Raw genomic sequence first — 17338 nt, forward strand, 5'->3', positions numbered from 1 at the left:
TTTTTTCTAGTGAATAGTTTCCAGTACTGTTTCATTGTGGTTGGAATAGATAATTGATATGTTTTTAATTTTTGAGCATTTTTTTTCATGTCACAGGCTTATCCATATAAAAAAAATCAAATTTGGAAAGAAGCAAGAGTTGACATTCCTCCTCTTATGAGGGGCTTAACTTGGGCTGCTCTTCTGGGAGTTGAGGTAAGAGAGAAAAGATTAGAAATTGATTAATAGTACCAAGAAATAATTTCAACTGTCTGATATTTTCCATATATTTTAAAATTATCAGAAGATTACATAGTAAAATATGAGCATTAGAATTTTTTTCAATTTTCAGTGAAATACATGAAAAGGCATGGAATAGAAAAATATGATCAAAAATTTGTTAGATTTGTGGTATTTAATATTTATGCATGCAGAAAGTAGAGTTTATTTTTAAATCTGGGTATGTTATAAATGTATTTTGGTTACAAGTTACTAGTGAGGCTGAGGTAGAAGAATTGTGAATTTGAGGCCAGCCTAAACTATAGAGCAAGTTTGAGGACAAGTTGATCTATATAATGAGACTTGCCTCAATAAATAAACAGTTTTTAAAAATAGGTAGTATAGCTTATGAAGAAGTATTCTTTGTTTTTTTTAAAAATATGAATTCCTATTTATAAGTAATTCCAAGCTCAGAGAAATCATTCAGTTCAATTTGTGCCTTGTCAAAAAAACTAACCTACTTTAGAGGCTTTTGGAATGCCTGCTATACCTGGACCATCCTGTCAACAGAAGCTGCTTTGTCTTCTCCATCCCTTTAACTGTGGCAGCAAAGAAAGAATTGTCACAACAACAGGGTGGCTTTTAATACTAACAGAACCTGGTGACTGAAGTCATGATACCAGGCCCAATCCTTGCCATATTTTATTTCCTATCTTTTTTTATTTTTTACTTTTTTGTCGGTCATGGAGGGCTGAACTCTGGGTCTGGGCACTGTTCCTCAGCTCTTCAGCTCAAGGCTAGTGCCCTACCACTTGAGCCACAGCGCCACTTTCGGCTTTTTTCTGCTTATGTGGTGCTAAGGAATCGAACGCAGGGCCTCATTCATGAGAGGCAAGCACTCCACCACTGAGCCAATTTCCAGCCTCTGTCATTTCTTTTTTTATCCTTGTAGAGATAACCCCTGCAATCCTTGTTACTGCTTTTCAGTCCTGTGTTGGAATAATTTCCTTTCTTCACTTTTGATTCTCCTAATGAGAGTCTTTGAGTTTTGTTGATTACTTTAAAGAAAACCTTTTGTACAATTCCATATATTACTCATCAATTATAGTAGAACCTTATGATCCCAAATCTATTAGGCATTTTGGTGTCAGGTTTTCCAAGCCTCTCATTAATTGGATGACTCAAAAAATTGATTCAGCACCTAATGTCACCAAATTCCTCGCTCTTTCTCTGCTATAATGGTAAGGCAGAAAAGTAAGTTTTTGTGCATGATCTTATAATACATAACCAAATTTAAAGTAATTGCTTCAACTATTGCTTCTATAACAATATAGCTGAAAAATATAAATAAGTTGTTAGTCCATGATAGCGACTTCATCTTAAACCTCTGTATCCTGCTACTAAATTACTATTCCTTTGAATAGTTTATACATTCTGAGTCAGCAAAATGGCAGATTTTCAGACTTGTAACAGACTTTTGTCTCGTTATCAGATATGTAAAGAATTTGTCTTAAGTTGAGGTATCATTTAGATTAGCATGTACATGTCTGTACTAAGATAGGTTTTTTTTTTTTAAAGAATAGATGTTTAGGGCTGAGAAGGTGGCTCAGTAGTAGAGCACTTGCCTTGCATGCCTGAGGCCCTGGGTTTGATTCCTCAGCACCATATAAGCAAAAAGAAAAAAAAAGGATAGATGTTTATAAGTAGGTTTTCCCATTGATCCTTAAATGTAAAAATCAGAAATTTGACAATATTCCAAAATCTTTAAAAAAAACTATATTGAATAATTAATACCTTGCTCAAAAAATTTTGTATTTCAGAGTATCTTGCATTTTGGTCTTTGATTAGGACTACTCAACTCAAAAGATGTGTCAAAATTCCCAAACTAGAAAAACTCCAAAATCTATCCCAAGCCTTTAGGACATTTACATTAAGGATATAATAAAGTGGCATTTTGTGTTTTCTTTCTTGCAGGGTGCTATTCATGCTAAGTATGATGCAATTGATAAAGACACTCCAATTCCTACAGATAGACAGGTAAGATATGCTTAAGCAACCTGGGGGGTAATTCTGCCAAATGGTTACATTTTTTCAAAACTTTTCTTCTTTTTATTATGAATGTTTAGCCACTGCCAAATACAAAAGGTATTAGAAAAAGTGGAACATATTCAGAAATTAGTTACAACAATACTTTAAACTACTTTTGTTTTAAAAACTTAAAAAAGAATTGTCCCATGCCTGTCATCAGTCTCAGCTAGTCAAGTGATAGAGATCATAGTTCAAGACCAGCCTGAGCACAAAATTAGCAAGACGCTCTCCCAATCTCAACAAATAAGCTGGGTGTGATGGTTCACAATTGTAATCCCAGCTTTACCAGAGACATCTATAGAAGAATGACAGTCTGAGGCTGACCAAAACACTATCTAAAAAAAAATAACTAAAGCAAACATGGCTCAAGTGGTAAAGTGTTTGCCTAGCAAGTACAAGGCTTGAGTTCCATAAAACAAAGTCGTTTTTTGCCTGAAGAGAACAGAAAGATCAGTGGCTATGATGCAATAAAAGCCAAGAGTAAAAACATAATTTGCTTTTTATTTAGACCTATTTATAAAATGAGGTATTTTTGAAAACTGTTTTAGCACATTCCTTTTTAAAACTGTTTCCCCTAAGTATACCTAGAACTTCTATGTGCATTTGTGTTTCCAGAAGATGGATAAAAATTTCAGCCACTTGAGGCAGTGTTGGACTATCTTAAAATTTGTATTTTTAAAATGTTTATTATGATTTCTGCTCTTATTTTATTAATAAAGTTAAAGGACTTCAGGGATTGTTGTGTCACAGTTTTATCTTACTGCTTTGCTGCCTACAGATTGAAGTGGATATTCCTCGTTGTCATCAGTATGATGAACTCTTATCATCACCTGAAGGTCATGCAAAATTCAGGCGTGTGTTAAAAGCTTGGGTAGTATCACATCCTGATCTTGTGTATTGGCAAGGTAATTGTTAGTGAGCCTTTTCTTCAAGTATTGAGTCTTTTGTGTATGACTAGCATCTTTCTGTGTGTAGAGGCTCATACTGGGCCTAAATTCAGGGCCCCGAGGACCTAGCTTTCTCACTCAAAGTGGCACTCATGCTTCCAGCCTGGCTTTTGCTGGTTAATTGGAGATGGATTCTCATGGACATTTCCCTTTGGACCATCTTCAAAGATCTGTGATCTTCAGATCTCAGCTTCCTAAGTAGCTAGGGTTACAGGCATGACCACACATATCTGGAATGATTAACAATTTTTAAACTTAAAACTAAATATCAAATTTTGTTTACTTTGAAAAAAGTCAACACAAAAACGGATTCATTTTTGAGAAGTTTATAAACGATGCTTGTTTACAAATCTGAATTTCTTGTATGTATTAGTTAGATACATAAAACTGAAAATTAAACCTGCAATCACATTGTTAGGAAAGTAGGATATTTGGTGCTCATACAGTCTCTGGGTATGCACTTTTTTTTTTTTCAGTTGTGGGACTTGAACTCTGGGCCTGGGCACTGTCCCTGAGCTCTTCAGTTCAAGGCTAGTGCTCTACCACTTGAGCCACAGCTCCACTTTCAGTTTTCTGAGTGGTTTATTGTAGATAAGAGTATCACGGACTTTCTTGCTCAGGCTGGCTTGAACCGCGATCCTCAGATCTCAGCCTCTCTGGTAGCTGGGATTACAGGCATGAGCCACCGGCACCCAGTTTGTGTATGCACTTTGTAAGACTTATACAAGTAATAATAATTTTATGCCTCAACTAATTTGGGGCTCGTTGAGATTTTTTACTCATTAATGATCCTTAAATTTTATTTATAGTAGCTACTAAGAAATAAAGCACAGTCTAGACTTTTAGACTGTACAGTCTATTTTCTGCCCTGCACTGGTATCTTTAATCCTGAGCTTTAGTTTTTCCCATTTTTGTCCTCTGGTCATTAATAAGTTCATGATTTAACTTGGTCATATTTTTTAAATGTCTTGTTATAAGTAGTTGTTATGGTTGAATATTCTGTTTTGTACTTGCCACACTATAAAGGATGGTATTATTTTCCTAGCTCAGTACATCCTCCTAACTCACTAAGTAGATCAAATGCAGTCTCTCAACATGAGAGTATATGAACAGTATTATTATCAGTAAAATATATGTGTGTGCTTTTCAACTTTTGAAGAATTTTGTTTGTTCCAAAGAGGAAGAAGGCAAGTAAGGACCCACCATCTAGATGTACACACCAGAAGGTGTACAATTATTGTCAAAAATATACAAGAGTCAGAAGTGGGGACTATATTCCAATTTTTTATTGCTATATTATTCTTTACCTCATAATAATTGATAATAACTGATTTTGAACACTTATTATGTGGCAGTCCCTGCTATTTATTTCTTATGAAAACATAGCAATGACTCATGAAGTAACACCCACATCGAAGTGGGTAACAATAATCATTGAGACTATGATGACAACTAAGATATGTATCTGTATATTTCCATTCAGAATGCAATCATTTTACTCCTTTGTTCCAACCCCCTATATCAGGTCTTGACTCTCTGTGTGCTCCATTCCTATATCTAAACTTCAACAATGAAGGTAAGTCTCTTTCCACTGAAGTTATCATTGTAGATATTTTCTGAAGTGTTGGTTCAAATATGGAAAGATTTTGGTTTTTATGTTAAGATTCTTATTTCCTATTTTATAGAAATTACAAAATTTTGTGAAATTTTATGTGAGACTCACTTATGGATAACAAAGAATTGCTTTATTACTGAAGAGTTTCACTTGCTTTATTACTGAAGAGTTTCACTAGAACATTGGTGGGAATTGAGCTGATTTTATTCATTTCATTTACATACTTGGTGTCCATTTTTATAAACCTTGAGAGAGTCTTTAGAAATTAGTTTTAATCTAAGTTTGCCTTTATAACACTTGGAAATAAATCAGTATTGATTTTATTGAGTTTATCCCTAATTTTGAGTCTTCAGAGCTTGTCATTTTAACATACTTTATAGTTAAAAATTTCTTTCTGAAACTATTCAATACTTTGTTGTTTAAGAAATGTATTTGTCTGTTTTGTATTCCAATTATTTGTTTATTATTATTCCAACTACTGTAAGATAGCTTTCTTGTTAATGACAGGCTATTTTGTTTCTCTCCCTTTGTTATAATAACTTTCCATAGTATATTTTTCAATAAGTATTTGTTAAACTAAAAATAAAAAATCCCACAACTCTATATTACAAATAGAGCAAGTGACTGCATATGCTAATATGTATAGATTCCTAGTGTCAGAATCTCCATCTTTTCTGATTCTGTTTTCTGTCAGTTTTCACAGTTAATTGAAATTGAATAAAGATAGTATAACTGCAAAGAGCTGGAATTTCACTGGATGGTTGTTAACAGAACCATTTTCTGATAACACTTCTTGATTGAATAGACTAGAGCTTTATTCTGTAGTTAGGCACAACCACAAGGATGGTAAGGCTCTCTGTTTGAAATTATAGGTTCTACCTGATATTCCTAAATCCAGTCGGCAATATTAAATATCATGAGGTTTATATTAATAACAATGATGTTCACAAATCTCATTTAAAAAGCACAAAGTTCAAGCAACTAAGGTTTTATTTTATGGAATTAGAATTTCAACAGTAACTTGAAATTGAAGATACTAAAATAGTTATCAAAATGTTTTATATTTTAAGTAATAGAAGTGTTTGTTAATTTTATGTTTTAATTTTGTATTTGCTGCACTTAATAAAATATTTGATAGTAAATTTAAAAATGTGTGCTGATTGACACCTGGTGGTTTACCCTATTAACCACTCTTTTCATTGACTTATTTTTTCTCAGCCTTGGCTTATGCATGTATGTCTGCCTTCATCCCCAAATACCTCTATAACTTCTTTTTGAAAGATAACTCACATGTAATACAAGGTAAGCAATACCTTTTCTTGCCTTTTTACTGGGCAAGTCTTTTGTCAAAGTAACCAATATCTCATTAATTCAATTATGATTTAGACCCAAAGGAATATTGTGGTAGTTCATCACCAAATTCAAGAATGAGAATTTAGGCTTTCCTTCAATTCATAAAGAATTTATGGTATTTTTACAGCTATTTAATACCTGATCTAAATTGAACTCAAATGCAGACATGGTAGTTTAAAGAAAATAAGAAATTATTCTCTCTCACGAGAGAACAAAAAAAGGTTCACCATGGAGCAAGTGAATAGTGAAGTTACAGAAACTTTAAGCATTGTTTTTTTTCCATCTTTGGTCCAAGACCTGAACTCAAACTCAGTGCCTGATGTTTTTGCGAATTGGCCAGCACTCTGCCAACTAAACCATGTCTCTAATCCCAGCATTTTTTAACTTGTAAGTTGAGTATTAAAACATTTGTCATTCATCTCATTCTAAATGCATTGTTCATTGCCAAAAAAATATACTCCTCTTTTAACTTCCTAAACATACCTTTCCCATCAGACATAACATATGTGTGAGCTCATCTTGACCGACTTTAGGTCCGTGTAAACTTAAAGCATTCTGAACTTTTCTGGAGCCTAGTATAAACTGAACTTAAAAAAATAAGCATTTTTGAGTCAAACAGATACTCCAGAATGAAGCTTAAATACTTGTATAAAATTTATTTCTCTAAGCTGGGCACCAGTGGCTCATGCCTATAATCCTAGCTACTTAGGAGGCTGAGACCTAAGGATCACAGTTCAAAGCCAGCCTAGGCAGGAAAGTCCGTGAGACTCTTACCTCCAGTAAACCTCTCAGAAAACCAAAAGTGGCACTGTGGCTGAAGTGGTAGAGTGCTCGCCTTGATCTGAAGATTTCAGGGACAGCGCCCAGGCTAAGAGGTCAAGCCCCACAACTGACAAAAAAAAAAGAGGGCTGGGAAGGTGGCTCAGTGGTAGAGCGCTTGCCTTGCATGCCTCAGGCCCTGGGTTCGATTCCTCAGCACCACATAAGCAAAAAGAAAAAAGCTGGAAATGGCACTGTGGCTCAAGTGGTAGGGCGCTAGCCTTGAGCTGAAGAGCTGAGGGACAGCGCCCAGGCCCAGAGTTCAGGCCCCATGACCGTACCCCAAAAGAAAAAGAATTTATTTCTCTAAATATAATTTTCCTCACACCTAAGGTTAAAGAGGTTAAAGATTATAAAACCCTAAAATATAAACATTTGACAAGTATTTGTATGTTTTATTGTAAAAGCTTTTCTTTGCTTACCTTTGTATTTTGAAATGTTTGCTTTTTAATTGATATACCCATTTTCCTGTACATTCCTACCATGAAAACTTTTATAAAATTGGTATTAATATGAAAATGTTTTTTTAGAAAACACAGGCTTTGCTTGGTCTTTTTATAATTAAGTAGGATTGTTGGTTTTTGTTGTTGTTTTTGTTGTTGGTAGGTCATGGGGCTTGAACTCTGGGCTTGGGCGCTGTCCCTGCTTTCTTCAGCTCATGACAAGCGCTCTACTGCATGAGCCACAATGCCACTTCACTTTTCTAGTGGTTTATTACGGACTTTCCTGCCTGGGCTGCTTTGAACTTTGATCTTCAGATCTCAGCCTCCTGAGTAGCTAGGATTACAGGCATGAGCCACTGGCACCTGGCAAGTAGGATTGTTTTATAATCAGAAAACTGCTTTTTACTTATCGGTTAATTTAGAAAGGAAAGTAATTCATATTCAACAGTCATTAATACCTCTTTCAGAGACCTGGTAAAGTGATGTCCTTTAGAGTGGTTCTGTGCTTCATAAATAAAGGGATGTGCTGCACTTGTTCATAGTTTCCTTATTATCTTACTGGTTCCAGAATTGGTAGGATACTATAAGGTCCCAGTAATAACAAAACAAGTAGCCTTAATACCATTTTGGATAGCCAGAAGAAGTCACAAATTGTGCAGTGTCAAATACTGACTAAAGACTGAAAAGATTGATAAGAGAAAATAATCTTTTTAGTATTTGTGCAATGTAAACATTGAATTCTTTTATTTTTTTTCCTTAATGTGGTAATAGAATTTGCCCTTAGAACCTCATACTTATTTGGCTAGTGTGCTACTACTTGAACAATACTCCAGACCAGTTATTTTGGATACAGAGTTCAGATATTTCTGCCCTTGATCTTTTGGATCTCAGCCTCCTGAGTAGCTAGGATTGCAGGCATGAGCAGTTCACATGGGCTCAAATGTTGAATTTTTATTCTTCAGTTAAAAATGTCAACAATAGCTGCACACTGGAGGCTCATGCCTATAATCCTAGCTTCTCAGGAGGCGGAGATCTGAGAATCACAGTTCAAAGCCATCCTGGGCAGGAAAGGCTGTGAGACTCTTACCTCCAACTAACCACCTAAAAACCCAGAGTGGAGCTGTGGCTCAAAGTGATACAGTGCTTAGTCTTGAGCAAAAAGCTCAGGGACAATGACCAGGCTCTTGAGTTCAAGTCCTTGAACAAGCACCAGAACAACAAAAAAAGATACCAATGTAGCCATTTTCCTTAGAATTCATAAAAATAAAAGTGTTTAAAAGTCATACAGTATGAGCAAGGTGCTCATATTCTAGCCAAAAGCTTTAATACTCTTTAGAAAAAGCTAATGATTTTTAGAAAAAACAGCCTCTGTCTTGAGTCAGGTCATTGTAATGCCAGATATGGCAGATTAGAGTGAGAGCCCAGGGATTTAGAAACTCACCAACATGGGTAGGTTTACATTTTGGATTGGCTTCCAATGTGATAATAAAAAAAAGAACTAGTGAATAACCTTAAACCATGTTTGGATCCCAAACTTCTTCATTTACTGTGAAATTGATGGAATGTTTCCAAATAATTTTTTTTTTGGGGGGGGGGTCGGTCGTGGGGCTTGAACTCTGGGCCTGGGCGCTATCCCTCAGCTCTTCAGCTCAAGGTGAGTGTTGTACCGCTTGAGCCACAGCACCACTTCCAGTTTTCTAGTGGTTTATTGGACATAAGAGTCCAATAAACTTTCCTGCCCAGGCTGGGGCTGGCTTTGAACCGTGATTCTCAGACTTCAACCTCCTGAGTAGCTAGGATTACAAGCGTGAGCCACTGGTGCGGCTCTAATAACTTTTAAAAGCCTTTAAAACCGAAAGAGCTGAAGTGGAGTTGTGGCTCAAGTGGTAGAGCACTAGCCTTGAGCAAAGAAAGCTCAAGGTTACCACCACTCAGTTCAAGCCCCAGGACAGTCAAAACAAAAAGGAAATGTCAACAATATAATAATGGTATCTTTAAAGCTAACATGAAACCAGAATATTTTCTGAGCTGTCAAATATAAAAACCTGAACACTATCCTTTACAGATGTCTTGGCTCTACATTAAAGCATACTATCTGGCTAGCTTCCTATATATGAGAAAGATGAAAATATTGCAGAATTCTCGAACAGTTAAAATAGCACTGAGTAAGCTGGTTAGACTGTTGCTTAGAAGGTTTGATTATACCAGCCTTCATGGACAGCTCTCAGAGGGCTATTAGTTGTCTTATCTAATATAGTATTTGTTTTGGTTGATATGGTTCCTTTTTCAAAATACAGAATTTATACACCATCCACAAATTGCATTTCAACTGGGTGTGGTGATACACCCTGTAATCCTAGCACTTAGAAGGTAGAGTCAGGAAAACCACCAGTTTGGGGCCAACCTGGGCTTCAAATGAATTTCAAACCAGTCTTGACTACTTAGCAAGGTCCTCTTTCAAACAAACCACATTCGTTTCCCAGTTATTGTTTCATATGTGTATATGGCATCTTTATAGTAAATTTCCAACATGTGGAACATTTTTGTGCTTTTTGAATTCATTAAAATAGATATGAAACTATGAAACACAGCGTAATCTACAAGACTTGTCAGGCCAAAAAGACTTTTATTTACTAAATTGATCAACTATATTTTTGTAGCTGATACTGTAATTATGAGATGACTCAATTTTCTAATGACTTTTTTCTACAAGTATTATTTTTGTTGTATTTTTTGTTTTCCTTTGAAATTTAAATTGCTACTTACCTTTCCTCTTTTTTAAGCCCCAATAAATGTTCTTTACTGTTACGTTAAGTATTCATGTGTATTTTTCTAAGTAACCGACAGATTATTTTAAGTAAATTGTTTTAAATTAATTTGATACTAACCATATGTGTTATATGGAAAAATGCACATGTCAGTTAATTTAGTCCTTTAATTGCTAATTGCACTGCCAGATACTACTTTTGAAACTGAATTTCTTAAGATAATCTTCCACCCTTTGCCAAGGAATTCCATGCCAAGAAATGAGGAATAAATGAGAAAAGGAAATGAGTGTTTAAAAAAAAAACTGCACAAAAGAATAAATGATTTTGTTTGATAGAATAAAAACACTATACTTAAAGTTTAACTGAGTAAGTTTTATTTATAAATCAACTGGTGTATCCATGTGTGTATATATGCATGTGTGCATGTGTGTGTTTATGTGTACAAATACATGTGCTAGTACTGGTGCTTGAATTTAGGATGTTGCCTTTCATGCATAAGACTGGCCCTTTACCTCTTCACCCTCACTCCTACTTTCTTTTTTTTTCTTTTTTCTTTTTCTTTTTTTTTTTTTGCTGGTTCTTTAGATTTGAGTCTCATGTCTGTTTAAACCCACTTTGAACCATGATCCTTAGATCTCTGTCTTGTGAATAGCTAAGAATACAGACATGAACTTCTGATGCCTTTTGATATTTTTTTATTTATTCTAGGGAAGTTTTAAATACTTTCTTGAAATAACTTGAATGTGTCAGTGTTGATAACTCCTATAATATCTCCCATTGAAAAAGAGAGGATATTCTGTATCTCATTGGAACATGTTCTGACAGCCAAAACTAAGCCAACTTTGTAGGTTATATTTACACATGTGAAGTAATATATAATCCATAATAATGTATATATCGCTATGTGTGAGTGCTCAGTTATAATATATAAATTCAGCCACAGTATTTGGCAGGAAACAGAGAACATATTTCCATGATGGATTTGGTCTAAGGAGATCCTTAACTAACCATGTAAATCCACATAGTAATTAATTTTATCAGGCTCAAGTAAGAATGCTGTTTAATCAGAGCATTATGTGGAGAACAGCCTGTGGCATGAATTTCTAGTTTAAAATGAATCATGATTCTTAGAAGCTAGAAATTAATAACTATATACTTACCAACATTCAGTTGAATGTTTATGATGGCTGAGTTTACATACCTTGGGGGTAAACTGGAACTCTCAACATACCACCATAAATTGGAAGGAGAAAAACAGAGTTAAAGAACCTAAAAATTCTCCGGGCCCATCTTTGTCCTAGGTCTTCACTTTGATTTGTAACTTTTAAAGCTGTTAGAAATTGTACTTTCTTGCTCTGAAAGGGGAGAAAATATGTTGGTTTAATGAATTTTGTTGCAGTGCAAGAAACAATTCAGGAAACATTAATAACCTGTTCTTTAGTAGGCATCAAGATTGACATTAGTTCATTCAGTACTGTGATTTCCCATCATCACTGTGTCAGTCTAGCACCACGTTAATGTTTTGATTGAATGTTCTCCTTTCCATAGTATGCAACATTGCTCATAAACAGAGCAGAGTTTTAGTTGAGAGAAATAATGCTACTTACTTAGTACAGGATTTACTATTGTCTCTTCAAATGTTAAACAGGAAAACAGTATTTTTAGATGTTGCTTTTGTCAAATAATTGATTTGAATGGTAGATGTAACTTTATTGAAGGAAACAAATAAGATGATAATTAAGGAAAAATCTTCATTGAGTTATTGTGACTTCAATTTTTATGTTACTAATTTTGGGTCTTAAATGAGTAAAAGTAGGATAGTTATTTAGTGTGGAGTAAATTGTTGTGTTGCTTAAGTAGATGATCAGTTGGTAAAATAATTTATTGAAAGAGTGTTAAAATTAAGAAAGCTGGGGCTGGGGGTATAGCTCAGCGGAAGGGCACCCGCCTGGCCAGTGCAAGGCCCTGGGTTTGGTCCTCAGCTCTGGAAAAAAATAACTAAAAGGAAGAAAGCATTCTTCAACTTTTGATCAAAAGCTATGAATTCGAATAGGATAAGAAAGTAGGTGTTTTAATTACCTACCATGTGCCTGCTTTCAATTAACGTACTGTTCTTACTCCTAACATACCAAATGCAGACTCTTAGAATGAATTAAAACAAGAATAGATGTCTAAATCTGTGTATATAAATGAATTAAGGCATAACTTTTACTTGTTAGTGCTTATTCATAAATATTTCTCATATAAGGATCTGCTATACTATCTGAACTTTCAATAAATGTGAAACTTAATGTTACTAAAGAAGCATTTCTATAATTTAACAGGAAATCGCATATTTTTAACTCAAAAATCAACATATTTCTGAAGGCAAACACTTTGATATGGAATAGTTTGGGTATATTTGCTTAATAATTATCAGTAAATGAATAACATCAACTAGAAAATTATTAAAGTATCTTTGCTTCATGGAAAAATTCTTATTAGAATATAAATTAAGCTATAATTTATTTGAATATCTTTGAGGTAATTTGTAAAGACAATGGTTATCTTAAACCTTGCTGTCATTTCAGAGTATCTGACTGTGTTCTCACAGATGATCGCCTTCCATGATCCAGAGCTGAGTAACCATCTCAATGAGATTGGCTTCATTCCTGATGTGAGTACATGGTACATTAGGAAAACATGAAGTAAAAAGAAAAGCAGAAATTCATAGCACATGAATATATTTTTATAATTTTTGTTGTCCTAAAAAATCCCTATTTAAGCAAGTTACTGCTGCTAAATATAGCTTGTCATCCTCTGGCTACTTTCTGTATCCTTATTGTAAGTGCTAGGAGAGTATCTTATTACATACTTAATGTATAAAATCATGTGGGAAACCCATTTATAGTAGTCTTACTGAACTGTTAAGGATTTTCACTTGATTTTTATGATTTTTCAGGGCTGATTTTTGAGAAATAGGAAATTCATATTTAAGTGAAATCTTAAAATGGTTAACTACTCTAGATTTTGCTTGATTTGTGCCTTCAAGGCCTTGCCAGAGTTTAGCTTCCTCTATTAGCTCCTTTGGGTTGATATCAAGCTAAGATTCAGAATGGACACCCAAAAGTTAGCCAGGAAACAGTGATGAGGAGTCTCTTTTTACAGTTCAAAACTTTATGTTGAAATTTGAATTTGAGTCGGCCACTGGTGGCTCACATCTGTAATCTTAACTACTCAGGAAGCTGAGATCTGAGGATTGAAGTTCAAAGACAGTCAGGGCAGAAAAATCCCCCATGAGACTCTTATCTCCAATTAGCCACTCAAAAACTGGAAGTAGAGCTGTGGCTCAAAGTGGTAGATTGCTAGCTTTGAACAAAAGAGCTCTGGGACAGTGCCCTGAGTTCAAGCCCTACAACCAACAATAACAAAAAATTGAACTTTGATTGCTGGTGCTGTTGGCTCATGCTTATAATCCTAGTTACTTGGGAGGCTGAGAACTGAGGATCACAGTTAAAAGCCAGCCAGGCAGGAGAGTCCGTAAGACTTCTCTCCAATGAGCCACCCCCAGAAAACCAGAAGTGGTGTTGTAGCTCAAAGGGATAGAGTGTTCTTGAGCAAAAAAAAAGAAAAAAGCTCAGGGATAGCACCTAGGCCCCAAGTTCAAATCCCATGACGAACTAAAAAAAAATTATATTTGAATTATAGAAAACCAGGCATGCCAGTGTACACCTGCCATCCACTGAGGATGTCAGTATAGGAGCTCAGGGCTCCTGGGCTACATAATGAGAATCTACCACAAAACCAAAACGAACAAAAGAGAATTTGGGGAGTAAAGTCAACCCTGTAAACACAGAAAGACTATTAAAAGTGTGTCAATGAAATTGCCTATTTTTAAATATTTTCAAATTTTGAATATTTATATGCTAATATATAAAAATAAAAATGTAAGAGTTAGCGAGGTACAGGTGGCTCATGCCTATAATCCTAACTACTCAGAATTCTGGCAGACGAATCTGCAAGAATCTGATCTTCAAATAACTAGTAGCAAGAGCCAGAAGTGGAGGAGTGGCTCAAGTGGTAAAGCACCAACTGTGAGTGAAAAAGTTGAGTAATCACAGGGCTGAGTTCAAGCCTCAGTATTGATGGAAGAAAGAAAGGAAGGAAAGAGAGAGAGAGAGAGAGAGGAAGGAAGGAAGGAAGGAAGGAAGGAAGGAAGGAAGGAAGGAAGGAAGGAAGGAAGGAAATTTTTAAAAGTTGACCAGAAAAAAAATTTTTAAGGTATGTGAGGAAAATATTAACCAAATGATACTAATTTGAACTAGTAAATAGAATGCAAACCAGTTCCACCTAAAATATATGTGTGTATAATATGTATAAGCATTTATGTAAATATCTCTGCTATATATATACATATGGAACATAACATACACATATACGCATATATATATGTGGAACTCCATATATGGCAGGGATGGATGGATGAATAGATGATAGATGGACGGACGGACGGATGGATGGATAGATAGATGGATAAGGGAACTTAATATATGGCAGAGATGTTTATAATTTGTTTACAAAAGATTTCCTACCAGGGTTATAAGAAGTATATAACATAAAAGGAAAGAATTAGAATTGAGGGAATGGTGCCTTTTTTGTATGGAAAATATATTACTGTGGTTTAAACTTTTTTGAAACTAATGTGACAAAATGTTAAAACTTGTTAAATCTAAATCTGGGTAGCAGGTTCATTGGTGTTTTTTAAATATGTTTCTGTAAAAAAATAAGTTCTTTAACAATAATTTTGATGTAATTCTGTTTTTCCTTCTCCACTAATGAGTCACTCATAAAATTAGAATTTTTATGTAACTTCTTAGAAAAACTCTGAAACAGCAGTATTATGAAAATACACTACACACACACACACATATATATATATATAGTGATTGATCTTGTGAGACCTTCTAAATCATATTGGATGGGAGATAGCGCCCTGTGAGGTGGAAATGTCTAGAACATGAAATATGCTGCATATCCTTGATGTCTAGCCACAAGTTGTCAATAATAACCCTATGATCACATAACAACAAAATGCCTTTGCTCATGTTTCTATATTGGAAATACATGTATTTCCAAATGTATTCTCAGTAATGGTTCCATCACCATTAAGAATCTTGGAGTAAAAAAGAGAAGAGAAAGAGAATATACCTTAGGTCCAAGAAGAGTCAGTCTTAAACTACTTTCTTGTTAATTATTTACTAACAGCTCAAATGTTATCTGGAAAACCTTTTTTGAAATCTTTTTTTTTGTTGTTTTTCAATTTGTTTTATTGTGCTTTATCTCAGTACTGTAGGTATTATTAAAAGGTTAAAAGTTCTGTAGGTAATATAAAAGGTTAAAAGGTCATTTAAAAATTGAATTTTGTGAGTAGACAATATTTTTAAGGATTGTTTACAGTGTGTAGTGTGGTAAATGGAATTTTTTCTTTGTTTCTCTTTTATTCACATCTTTTAGATTTCATCTCTTTAGTTTGTATATGCAACGTTCTTCTGTTTTGCCCTTTTAATTATTGCCTTTCATGTTCTTCCTTTAAAATTATTATTGAGGACATTTTGTGTGCCTCTAATGACAATACAGGCTAGGATTCATCAAGAATGAGATCCTAAACTGACTCTCCAACTCTAAAACTAAACTAATCCTATCAAAGTAAGCCTTGATTTATTTCCATCACTGAAATGCAGTCTTCCATTGCAGGAGAGATTGTGATTTCTGGCCCCTTTCTATTTGCTGTGGGTCACAGAACTCTGAACACTAAGCACTGAGAAAGCTTAAATAGCTTGGAATATCATACACTGATGTGATGCTTAGATTATATACGTCAGGGTGGTTTGTGATTTACATATAAATAGAGAATGTATTTGGCAAAATTGGGGCCAGAGTGATTTTTTATCATTCTGCACCAATGTGTTTCTGCTTCTGGAAATACAAATAGGTCTTTCAAATGAGAATGGGAAAGTGTGTTTCCTCATTCTTAAGGGAGCTATTTTTCTGAGATGCTAGGAATAGCATCAGTTTACATAGATAACCATTAAGAAATGTGATAAAGACTGTATATACCTTTTAGTATACTGTCCCAGCTAAAGATAAAGCTAAGCAATTCAGTGATATGTTAGCAAAACCATTGTCATTTAACTGAAATCCAAAAGGATGGTTACACTACTATTAATTACTCATCCTTTAAAAGCTAACTACTGTCATCTCCAAAATTTACAGTCAGCATCCAGGCACAGGTAACCCACGTCTGTAATCCCAGCTACTCAGGAGGCTGAGATCTGAGGATCATGGTTTGAAGCCAGTCTGTGAGATTCTTATCTCCAGTGAACCACCAGAAAATGGAAAGGAGCTGTGGCTCATAGTAGTAAAGCCTTGAGTAATAAAAGCTCAGGGACAGCACCCACACCAGTTTGCAAGCCCACAACCAGCTCCCCTTTAAAAAAATTATATTCAGCTATATCTATACTAACAGAAAATGTGAAGGAAACACTTAGAACTATTTAATATTTTGATCATATCTGGTTTTTGTGTTGTTACTTTAAACCATTTTGATCTTATTCTAAAGAGGGCATTGCTGGTAATGAACTTTTCATATTTATCCCACTTAGACTATCCGATACTAAAGTCTCCTAACCTGCTGTAGACCCTCTGCAGTCTTAGAGGATGTGCTTTCTGATCATGTCTGTGGTGTTCCTGACATGAGTCCTAATTCTTGTGATCCTCAAAGACAATTAACTTCTCATAATGAAGCTTGATGGCCTCTCAGAAAAAGTCTAGGTCTTAGGAACAAAGAAATGATAGAAACTTTTCAAAAATGATGAATATTGTGGCAACTTCTTGCAAGAAAAGAAACAAGGTAAATATATAGAAAATTTTGCAACTCAGCAACAACAGAAATCTATTGCATGTTGTGTTTTTCTGAAAAGTACTACACTTTCAGAAAAAAAAATATTTTTAATCTCTCTTAAATTCTCCTGTTTCTTTGCTCAATTTTGTAACATTGTATTTTAGAAGAATATGAAGACATACTTGGCCAAAGGTCTTCAGACAGGAAATAATCTTAAAGATTATTCA

General features: G+C 34.7%; 1 protein-coding gene across 2 annotated transcripts in view; it reads left to right on the forward strand.

Moving 5' to 3' along the window:
• The window catches only part of Tbck (TBC1 domain containing kinase), a 120089-nt gene that overhangs the window by 45091 nt on the left and 57660 nt on the right, over window positions 1-17338 (forward strand). For both annotated transcript variants that reach the window (XM_013023792.1, XM_013023793.1), the window contains exons 16-21: window positions 97-195; window positions 2173-2235; window positions 3065-3191; window positions 4759-4809; window positions 6067-6150; window positions 12802-12887. In XM_013023792.1, coding sequence (XP_012879246.1) covers window positions 97-195; window positions 2173-2235; window positions 3065-3191; window positions 4759-4809; window positions 6067-6150; window positions 12802-12887 — 510 coding nt within the window. The remainder of the gene's footprint in view (window positions 1-96; window positions 196-2172; window positions 2236-3064; window positions 3192-4758; window positions 4810-6066; window positions 6151-12801; window positions 12888-17338) is intronic.

The sequence above is a fragment of the Dipodomys ordii genome, unplaced genomic scaffold (assembly GCF_000151885.1).
Source record: "Dipodomys ordii isolate 6190 unplaced genomic scaffold, Dord_2.0 Scaffold70, whole genome shotgun sequence".
NCBI classification, from domain to species: Eukaryota; Metazoa; Chordata; class Mammalia; order Rodentia; family Heteromyidae; genus Dipodomys; species Dipodomys ordii.